General features: G+C 43.9%; 1 protein-coding gene across 1 annotated transcript; it reads right to left on the bottom strand.

The window, feature by feature from the left end:
* Positions 1-643: 643 nt before the first annotated feature.
* Positions 644-11,458, bottom strand: pnp4b (purine nucleoside phosphorylase 4b). The gene is made up of 7 exons (XM_072393406.1): positions 11,350-11,458; positions 9,613-9,785; positions 7,660-7,763; positions 5,415-5,590; positions 5,105-5,295; positions 2,024-2,103; positions 644-849 (listed from the first exon to the last, which is right to left on the bottom strand). The coding sequence occupies exons 1-7, from the start codon at positions 11,370-11,372 to the stop codon at positions 709-711; spliced, it is 888 nt and encodes a 295-aa protein (XP_072249507.1). The 5' UTR covers positions 11,373-11,458; the 3' UTR covers positions 644-708.
* Between the last annotated feature and the right edge of the window lie 371 nt (positions 11,459-11,829).

Consider the following 11,829-nt stretch of genomic DNA (forward strand, 5'->3'; position numbering starts at 1 on the left):
AACAAAATGGTACTATTGCTATTTATATTGTTTATGTTAGCTGGCCACACAAAGTTATGGGAAAAGGCATTAATAGCCATTTAATGTTATGGGAAGACGAGTTCAGACAGTCAAAACACTTTTGCTTGCTACATAGTATTACGAGAACCAAAAGACAGGAGGAGGCCTCCCCACATCACAGAAACTCCTATTCTTGCAGCTTTTCTTATAGTATAACTATATAATTTTTCTAGCAAGTGTGCATTGACCCCGCCTCCATTACTTATGACGGGGTCCAAACATTCAGATGTTCTAACCTCAAACTTGTATTTTTATTATGTTGATAACCCTAATTGAATTGAACCCTATTAAAAATATATTATGTATATATGTGTGGATATAAAATGGGGGGGCGGTTAACTTAAACGGGCATGAGAGGTTTGGACTTTGAAAGAAAATGAAACTGAAGGTGAATGTAAGTGGTTGTTTGTACATGAGTGTGTGGGGGGGCGGTGCAGGTCTGGGTTTTGGTGGGGGTGGATGGAGTGCTCTGCCCCTGTCTGCTCTCGGGTTGAACCTCGTTTCTGTGCGTGGCTATCAGTAGCCATGACATAACATACTGTACAGAATATTACTCGTGAAATAAAGAAAAACGAAACTCGGATTTGAAACTCTTCAGTTTTATTGTGAACTGGAAGTTTTTCAACAGCATTTCTCAATCTTCATGAGTCAGTGAGTGTTGATGCTCTGCTGCTGGCAGCGGCTGATCAACATAGTGACAAGTTTCTGCAGAACCTCGGCCCTCATCTTGCAGATTTCCAGAACCTCCTCGTGGTTCACCTTATCCTCCCGTCTGTAGTCCAAACTCACCTGTAGTGCAACACAAAGACGTAACCTCAAACGCTGACAACACGTAACACCACACTATGACTCCACATTATAACACTACATAGTGACATCATGTAGTGACTAGGGATGCACTGATCCGATATTTGGATCGGATATCGGTCGTGGTATTGACAAAATATATGGATAGGTTATCAGAAAGTACAGCTGATCCACGGGCCGATCCATTTTTTTTTTTTTTATTAAAATTTTTTTTTTACCATATCTTAACAAGTACATAGAAATTGCAGAGGAATCACAGAGGTTATATGAGAGACTGCACTAACTACTGCGGTTCCGCCCACCTTGAAAAACGGGAAAATCTAGGTCCTTGTTGTTTGTTTCTCTGCACACTGTGCGATGCGATTTACATTTTACACTTTTCATTCAAATAAGCTCACGTAGCTGCCACAGATGTTTATTTTCATCTATGAGACCTACATCTATCTTCCAAAAAGAAGTTATCCAGCCCTCGTTTAATCTACAAAGAGCTGCAGGTAAATTAACAGGCTCACCTTATGACGGTGAAGTTTTGAGCTCAGATCACCTCAGCAGACCTGGGCTGTGCTGCTCCGCAGGTCTGCTATAGGTGCAGCTGGTCTGGACTTCTCCCACCAGTCGGAGATAATGTGCAAACAAGCATTATTTGGATAAACTGGTGGCACAACGGGGTAATAAACAGCTACTTTCTCACACAAAAAGCTTTAAAACTTGATGTTACTGGCGCTATAACATCATTTAAAACAGTTTGAGCGGTTTCAAGTGAGCTATAGCAAGGGGAGGTTCCCTTCTTTAAAAAATAAAAGCGCAATTTCAATCTTTATGCTTTTCTTTATAATAAAATAAAACGGGGGTTTATTTTTGTGATAATTTAATCTTATTATCAGCTGGTTCACACATTTTATTAAAAAATAAATAATGGTTCATTCCTTATATTTAGATCTATTACTTTGTTAGCAAATATTTTAGTCAAACCTGAAACCTTCCACATATTGAGGTATACAGTTTGTAAATTCAACAATGGTATCAGATCGATATCGGGTACTGACCGATATGCAAAACCCAGATATCAGAATCGGTATCGGAAAACTGGATCGGTGCATCCCTAACAGTGACACCACACTGTAACACCTCTGCTGCAGACATTTCAACCACTGACCATGTTGGTGATGAGGGACAGACCAAGAACTCTTAGCCCACAGTGTTTGGCCACGGTCACCTCAGGAACCATGCTCATACCTGAACACCACAAAGAGAGTGTAGATCCACTGAACATTTCATAATTTATTTAAGTCTTTAACAGGAGCATCCTTTAATGAATAATATCACACTCATGATGCTGTATTAAAACACTCGATTAAAGCAGGTCTTGACCACACCTGAACACACATTTTAAAAACACACCTGCTCATATGACCTCATCAATCAATTACTTCAGCTCTCTGCATTAACCAGCTTTTCATAAATTAATCGCATATACTCCCCCATGATCTGTCACCTTCCCGTGGTGGGGGAGTTTGAGTGCCCCAATGAGTCTGGGAGCTATGTAGCCAAGACCCTCATGATCAAAGATAAATTTGGACGGCGTCATCCCTTGCCCAGACGCGAGTCACCGGGGCCTCCCCCTGGAGCCTGGCCCGGCAGCAAGCACCTGGTGGCCAGGCCTGTGCCCATGGGCCTCGGTCGGGCACAACCCGAACACACGACGTGGGTCCCCCTTCCGATGGGCTCACCACCTGTCGGAGGGGCCATGGGGTGCAATGTGAGCTGGGTAGCAGCCGAAGGCAGAGACCTTGGCGGTCTGATCCTTGGCTACTGATGCTAGCTCTCGGCATGTGGAATGTCACCTCTCTGTTGGAGAAGGAGCCAGAGCTGGTGTGCGCAAATCCCCTGTCAGAAGGAGCTTTAACTCTCACCTCCGGCAGAGCTTCAACCATATCCTGGGGGAGGTGGGGGATATTGAGTTTGAATGGGCCATGTTCCGTGCCTCCATTGTGGAGGCGGCTGACCGGAGCTGTGGCCGTAAGGTGGTCGGTGCCTGTTGTGGCGACAACCCCCGAAACCCGCTGCTGGACACCAGCAGTGAGGGAAGCCATCAAGCTGAAGAAGGAGTCCTATCGGGCCTTTTTGGCCAGTGGGACTCTGGAAGCAGCTGATGGGTACCGACAGGCCAAGCGGATCGCACCCTCGGTGGTTGCTGAGGCAAAAACTCGGGCCTGGGAGGAGTTCGGTGAGGCTATGGAGAACAAGTTCCGGACGGCCTCGAAGAGATTCTGGTCCACCATCCGGCGTCTCAGGAGGAGGAAGTGGCTCACTGTCAACACTGTGTATGGTGGGGACGGGGCTCTGCTGACCTCAACTAGGGATGTTGTGAGTCGGTGGGGGGAATACTTCAAGGACCTCCTCAATCCTACCGACACCTGTTCAGAGGATGCAGAGTTGGAGATCTTGGAGACGGGGCCTCCCATTTCTGGGGCTGAGGTTGCCAAGGTGGTCAAAAACTCCCTGGTGACAGGGCCCCAGGGGTAGATGAGGTCTGTTCTGAGTTTCTCAGGGCTCTGGATGTTGTAGGGCTGTCTTGGCTGACACATCTCTGCAGCATTGTGTGGACATAGGGGACAGTGCCTCTGGACTGGCAGATCGGGGTGGTGGTCCCCCTCTTTAAAAAGGGTGTGTTCCAACTACAGGAGGATCACACTCCTCAGCCTCCCTGGTAAGGTCTATTCGGGGGTACTGGAGAGAAAGGATCTGTCGGATAGTCAAATCTCAGATTCAGGAGGTGCAGTGTGGTTTTCGTCCTGGCTGTGGAACAGTACAGTCTACATGTGTTTTGTGGACTTGGAGAAAACGTTTGATGAAGTCATCCCAGTTGAGGTATGTGTAGAATTCCCTCCATTTTCTCTCATATAGCTGCAAGTAGCCACATAACAGTACCTATGAGCTAACAGAGCTATAGCACACGTTCATTCATTCGTCTTAAAGTATTGGTGAAATATAGACAGATAATGCCTTATTTAGAGGCTGCATCGTCTATATGGATATTATTATATGGATATACGCCGATCACAAGTTATATAAATAGCTTCCGAAGGACGCGGACTTTCACCAAACTGTTCTCGGTGAGTAGATAAACGTATTTCATGCCAGAAATAAGGTCTAGCAGCCTTCAGAGTTCACCTTTAAGCAAGAGCTTACTCTTGTTTCAAATGCTTATCTTCAGGGATGGAACCATCCAGGTTTACTCCCGTTTCACTGGCTGTTTAGGCTTTGTTGTCCTTTGATGAAACAAATGAGTCCACCAAGAAATGAATAAGCAAAACATTTAAATGCATTCTCCACCAATCTCAGTCAGTTTTCATCTCCACCATCTTCAATGTTTAAGAAAACATGGTGCATAGGTGCTAAGAGACTGCTGAGTATACATTGAAGCATGCTTGACAATTCATCCATCTGTCATGTCTATGTAAAACTAAACATGTTATGTTTAGTTTTTGTCTTGTGTCTATGTTGTCTCATGGCAACATAGACACAAGACTCTTAACACCCCTCATTTCTGGTAACTTGCCCCTTCCCCTTGTGTTTCCCCTTGGTTTGATTGTCTGCCCCACCCTGATGGTTTCCACCTGTTTACCATTCCTGTGTCAGTTCTTCTCGAAAAGAGTCTCCAAAGAGTGAAACATACCTGTCTTTATAATCCTACAAATGGCTGTCTCTCAAATCCTACAGCCCAATCAGAACCTCGGGGACTTTTTAATCCCCCTCAGTTTTTCCTGAATCTTCTGAATTAACCCCAGAAAACTTTTCAGGATCTGTAGAACCCACCCAGGCATAACCTAAACCCTACAAAAAAGTTCACGAAAAACCTTCTCAAGAACCCAGTTAACTTCCCCAAAGAACCTTTGAAATATCTGTGGAAATTCTTCCAGGAACTCAAAAAGCTCTTGAGGAATTTACATCTTGACAGGAATCTAAATTATTTGATTCCTGTGCATCTTCACAGAATTAAACATTACAAATCTCCACATAAGCCCCTGCTGTGCTGCTGTAACATTATTTTTAATACAGTCCATTTGAACCTGATCTCTGAGGTCACGTTAATGATGATCAGGTTGAGAGCCAATCATTGCTGACTCCCTAATGAAGCTCATTAAGAGCCATCTGTCATTATCCAGCTCAATGTTTGCTTTTGGATACTAATCACTAAATATAACCGCGGGTCAACTCCGTCCTCTCGTCTTACCCACAGACTCACAGCCCAAGATCAGCAGCATTCGGGCCTCAGCAATGGTCTCAAAGTTCGGTCCGCTCACCATACAGTAAACACCCTCTCTGATGAATTCACTGCAGCCGAGCTCAGAGCCAGCATCCAATGCCAGGCCCCTCAGATCCTTACTATAGGCATCCGACATGCAGGGGAACCTGATTCCAAACCTAGAGACAGGACAGGACGAGACAAGACAGGATGAACCAGGACAGGACAGTCGGTCAAAAAGACAAGAATGTATTTAAAACAAAGACAAATTATTTGTGTTTCTGTGCCCCAGTCTCACCGCTCGTCATTGGGTCCGCACAGTGGGTGTTGTCCGGCGAATCCCGGCAGGTTGATATGGTCTTTAATGATCATGATGTCACCAACTTTAAAATCTTGGCAGATTCCTCCAGAGGCATTTGTGACCAGTACAGATTCCACCCCCATCAGTTTAAAGATCCTCACAGGGAAGGTCACCTGAGACAGGTCGATAGATGACTGCCATTAACACCTGTCTATGTAGAGGAGGTTCCAGAATAATGATGGTCCCACACAGAAGACTAGTTATCATGACATGTAGATTCCTCCACAGTACGGTAAGCAGTGCTCTAAGAAATCAGATTTATTTCATAAAACAATAAGTTGATGAAGACTAAGTCATCCAGGTTATGGTGATCATAATAGCTTGAATAAAGTCAACTGGACTTCTTTTTGGATAGGGTTTCACCTCTCATCAGAAAGGTTTCTTCAGTTCTGAACTGGACGGTGGAAGTATCAACTTATAAGCAGAGAGGGTTGTTAAAGTCACATGTGTCACTGAACCCCCTGACCAACGTGCATGTTGTTAGAGTCGTTATCACCTATGTATTGTCTAAAAGGGCAGGATTTGGGCACAGGATCCAAGGTGTGAATGGTTGTGAAACCGTCTGGGGAGGAGAGACAATGCCACATGGGAAGGTTTATGTTTATGCATTTAGCAGACCCTTTGATCCAAAGCGACTTACAAATGAGGATATAACATCAAAGATCTGTTAGACTCTGTCAGATCTTTCTTATGTTTAGCAATGCGAAGCAACATGATCTTTAAAGGTTAGTTGATTATCAATCATGACATCCAAGTTCCTAGCTACCTTTGATGGAGCAAGAGATGGGGATTCAGTTTGGATGCAGATTTTGTGGTCTGTTGGTTTGGCTGAGAAGACAAGCAGTTCAGTTTTTGAGAGATTTAGTTGGAGGTGATGGGCTTTCATCCATGTTGATATGTCAGAGAGACAGTCTGAGATTCGTGCTGAGACCGTGTGGTCGTTAGGTGGGAATGACAGAGCCGGGTATCATCAGCATAGCATTGGTATGAGAAGCCCTGTGATTGGATGACCTGACTGTACAAGAGGTGTGGGAGAATGTGTGGTTGGTCAAAAGTGCAGCTGGGGTAGCATTATTTTCAGATTTAATCTAGGTCTCAGTGAGAGCCAGGATGTCAAGTGACGGGTGGCTGGCATAAGCCATAATGAAGTCTACTTTATTTACTGCCAATTGCCAGTTCCACAACTGCACAGACAAGGGAGTGTCACATAGTAAAGTGTGTTTTAGGAAGCAGAGGTTATGAAGGATGTAGTGTCGTTTGGTTGTGTGAAAACTTCTACGAAAGCCGGAGACAACAGGAATGGGATTGAGGCACATTTTAAAAGCAGGTGGTGAGGCCAGAGCAACATGGATCAGTGGCCTTGCTCAGTCGACACACGCAGGTAGTCTTCCCACGAGAATGGCTGATGCTTCCACTGACACTTCAGGCATAGCCCCTTATTTTATGCTGCGTGGATAATTGGACATGGCTGTTCACATGTTAGCTAATTGCACTTAGCCCGGACCGCTCACCGAGAGTCAACCAAGAGGTGGTTTCAGAGAAGGGAGTGACCGTCCGTTCAAAGCCAAGATTATTCCGATTGATAGGTGATCCCTGAGACCACCTCCTCTGTTCGAATATGTTTTTTTCATTTTAAATTGATGGCGTCCTTGACTCTCTCTGGACCCTCTCTCAAACTATCCGTCTTCTATGGCCAGAATATGTATATTATTGTCATCAAAACTGTCCTCTTTCCTTAAGATGTAGGTGCACTGCTCAGTCTTGACCTGAAGATGTGGTTCTCTCATATTGTGCCACGCACATGTGGAGCAGTTGTTGAGAACCTGGCCTGAAATGTGATGATGTGAGTGGATGTGGTGATGTGATATGTTGATGTAAGAAACTCTGGCTCTGAGGACTTTGCTGCTGTACTTCAATGGATGTGCTGTTTTCGTGTCTTGTAGATTGTTTGTCTGATTGATTGCTGGTGGCCACTGCTGTGGGTGCTCAACTGTCAGCTGTGCCTTACAGACTCTGGTAGACAGTAGACAGGTAACCCTGAGTTACTAATGGGTTAATCTGTCTTAAACAATATCCTTGACTTAAAGACACATCTGTCAGCTCTTCTTGTGATGTTGCTGGATCATGTCCCACTGCATGCTGGGTAAAAGATGCTGAGAAGGAACAAGTGATGATGACTTACCTGACAGAGGGAATATCCTTCGTACAGGTGGAAATGACCCTTCATGAAGACACAGGGAGTGTCCTCTATTGTCCCGAACACCAGACAGCCTTCATGACCCGGGACTGGAAAACAGAGACACATCAAGTCTGATTGGTTTATTTTGTGTTTGGTTACCATGGTTACAGATGTTGTTCTGGTCTGCATTGGGGTTAAAGGAAAGCCTCTTCAGTGAATCCAGGAAACATCAGTTAGCATCAGAGTAAGTGAACGGAGCGGGAAGCGAGTTTTTATCAAAGGAGTTATTGCTCCGTGTCGCTCCAGTTCCGGTCCGATACCGCTCACACCACGAGTCTAGGGCATGCACAAATCCACTCAGAATTCACCTGCGCCTTCAACAATTAACAAAACAGTTAGCCTACACTTCAAAAATCATTTGCTGTGTTACGCAACAAACCCGCTACACATATGCCACGCAGTGTGTCCCCTTATGAAATGCTCCTTCTTCAAAATTTGAGCGAGCATGGAGTGATTTCAACGGAGCGGAATACATTTTTTTTGGTGAGCAGGGAGCGGAACTGAGCGGAGTGTTTTGGTGTGACTTTGAGTGGTGGAGCGGGGGGAGTGAACACATGTGAGCGAGGAGCGGAAACTCTTACCGCTCAGCTCCAAACATGCTCTGGTTCGTATTAACAGCAAACTGTTGACTGGCCTGTTTGGCAAATACTGTTTCTTGTCTGGTTACTATGGAGAAAATTAAGAAATAGTCTTTTAAAAGGTATTTATATTGGGGAAATTAATGCAGGATTAATTCTAACCATAATCAGGAAATATAAACATAAAACCATTTGTGCAAGGGAGCACACTGGAAAAGTTCCATGTTCCATCTATTTATTCATCCATCCATTCAGTTCTCTGTCATTCCATTAATACATCCATCTATTCATCCAATACCCATCCATCCATTAAACCATTCATCCAAGCATCCATCCATCCTTCGAACCAATGCAAATACATTAATTTTTTTCTGTCAAAACTCAGAAAGTTGCAATGTTCCCTGCCATGACTGTGGCTTCTCTCCCAGCCCAGCCAGAAGTGGTTATTAACAAGCAGCCTTCAGGTTAATGTATGCTGACAAACTCCTCATAGACCTGTGAGGATTAGCGGGTCATGTTACTAACACAGGAGGAACTTCACAAATGATAAACTGTGTCATTCAGTGGGGTTTCATGAGTGCCATCGGATTGGATTAATGGCTAAATTACAATAAGACTGAGTTATTAAGTTCATGCAGACACGTTAATCTGACAAAAAAACGGATCGGATGAAGTTACTCGCGATCGGACTAACCCTAACCCCAGGGATAACTCGATCCAAACGTACACTAAACGTGCATGTAGACGGCAGAAGCACGTGGTGGATTGGATTGAGCGTTCTGCGCATGCTTGAGATTTTTTCCTGGGATCGTCACCTGGAAGCTGAAGGAGACGATATTACTGTTGATGTCGTGCCATCGGAAAGACAAAAAAAACCACGATGACAATATGTTGTATCGCATTTGTGCCATAACCAGCTCATCACAGATGGAGAGGGACGCAGCTTCATCTCGCTCTGCGTTCGCCATCTTTCTGAATGCCTGAGTTTGTTGTTGTTGGTGGTGAAGACGTCAACAGGAAGTGGCTCTATTAGCGATAGCTGAAATGGGGACAGCGCCACCTATGGTACCGGGGTATGACACGCTTTGTGCCAGTGATTCCATTCATTCAGCGCCATATATCCAAGGATAATTACCCTCAGATAAGGAGCAGAACCCAACTATAGCTATAATTGAGTTAATCTGATCATGTAACCCCACTGATTGTCTGATGATCAAGTGGTTGTCCCACCTGTCTGCCCTGCAGCTGAGACAAAACCACATCTGAGAGCCCACTAAGCCATCCATCCATCCATGTTCTAGGAGTGGAGTCCACTCACCTGTGCTAACAGGGAAGTTAGGGATGTCCTGGTACTTGAAGGTCTGTTTGTTGGCGGCTCCATCAGCCATTAGACCCAGTCCGGATCCACAGATCACTGCCACCTTTGGACGATGACTCGTCTGATTGAGCAGCCACTCGGTGGTCAGTTTACAGTCCTCAAAGGAGCAGCAGCTGACCCCGAAAAAACAGGTTGAACACACATGAAATACTTCTCAGATACACTGAAGAGCCAATAGTACAAATCATTCATCTATTCTGAGCTTCCAGACTGATGATGATGATGATTGAATGAAGGTCAGCTCAGATTCTCCAGAGACTCTTCTGTTTAAAAACAACACTTTTGTTCATAGAGCACTTTTGAATTAATTCGATTTAAGGTGGTTTGGGCATTAGTGGCCTTTATTTAGTTGTGAGACATGTGAAATGAAATAACAGGCTACATGGGCCCAGCCAAACTGTGACAGAACCTCAGCATGGTACTCAAATAACCAGATAAGCTACATGTGGAAAAATGGCTCCTGTTTCACACCTGACTAAACAGAAATGAGCTGAAACTGACGCTCTGAAGCTCATCCTGTTCCACACCTGGGATCCAATTTTAAAAGGCATGATCACCTTGTGATGGCAAGCCATGACTCAGATACAATAAGAATGGAGGAAAAAGCAGGGGCCCGAACATCTTATACCTAAAAAAACTGGTGATAAAATCTATTCGTACCTGATATAAACATGTTATTTCAGCTGCTGCTGGCTTAATAAAGATAACTGCCACAATGAACAAATGTCAGGTCTCAACAATGTCTTTACTATATCTGAGGGACATAGTGTTGTACTCCTGGCCATAACCTCACATTAAATCAATCAATTAATCAAATAAAAAATCATCAGTAAATGCAAATAAAATCAGATTTGGCTACTCGATGGAGTGTTTTAAGCATTTTGGCAAATTTATTTATAACACACAATTCAACAAGGGTTCACAGGACTACAGACCGGAAAAAACATTCAAACAATATTTACATTTAACGTCAAGTAAGTAAAACCTTAAGTCAAGCCTTAAATTTAATTAGTCTAGAGTCTTAAGAGTCTTCCGTTGTGATTTAAAAGAAGAGTTTGATGCATACTTGCAGTTTTCTGTGAGTTTGTTCCACATATGTAGACTCTTTAAAAACTGAAAGCAGCTTCTCCATAATTAGTTCTAACTCTGGGGACACAAAGCAAACCTGTTCCTGAAGGTTCAGAATGTAGCACAAGATCTGAGATGAAACCATTTAAAGCTTTATAAAGCAACAGCAGGGATTATTTTAAAATCAACAGGAAGTCGGTGTAGAGACCTCAGAATCGAAAGATATGATTCACTTTTCTGGTCTTAATGGGGACTTGAGCAACAGCGTTCTGGATCACTTTATGTTTGTCTAAGTTTTCGTTCAGTAAATAATGACCCAGTCTAGTATGTCATGTGTTGTTTTCATCTGAGGTTTGATTTTCCTCAACTTAAAACTTGGTGAGGACCTGATGAGTTTTATTATATCCTGAATCATAAAACCTTAGAACTAAAAGAGGGCGGAGCGTTTGCAGCTGAAGTGCAGAAGCAGCTGGTGTCAAACGGTTAATAAGCTGCCCAGAGTCTTATTTTAAAGGTTAAAACTATCTGTGAGCTGAGAAAGTCAGCATGTAGAAACAGAATCTGAAGAAGACGGGAAGATGAAGATTAAAATAAAGGACGAGGTCTCACCAGGAGTTCCCTTTGGTGTGCATCGTCAAGCCGCAGAGATACAAGAAGAAGAAGAGGAGGAGGCCAAGTCAGGCAGCGAGAGCGTCCTCTCCACTGATTGGCTGATTTAGTCTGTAAACAACCTCAGGTTCACTGCCACGACGTATCAGCAACCTTTGACCTCTGCAGTTTGTTCAGCTCAGATCCCAGATGAACAAAAACAGCTCAATCAGTTGGATGGAACCAGTTTGACTGTTTGATCTGAAGATGTGATGTAATTTCCTCTTTCTCCTCCAGACAGAGGATCAGAAGAAAACCTTAAACTTCATGTCCTCACGAATCAGTTTGAGCCAGAAAGAATCAGATTCATGAGTTTATGTCATGTGACATCAGTCTATGCTCTGGATCCTGATTCTGTCTCACCTTTATCAATTCAGAGAATAATCTGCCCAAAGTTAATGAATCACAGATGTAATGCGCTACACTGAGCACGCTCTGTGA

Source organism: Leuresthes tenuis, unplaced genomic scaffold (genome assembly GCF_036924035.1).
Source record: "Leuresthes tenuis unplaced genomic scaffold, fLeuTen1.0.hap1 SCAF_10, whole genome shotgun sequence".
Classification (NCBI taxonomy): Eukaryota; Metazoa; Chordata; class Actinopteri; order Atheriniformes; family Atherinopsidae; genus Leuresthes; species Leuresthes tenuis.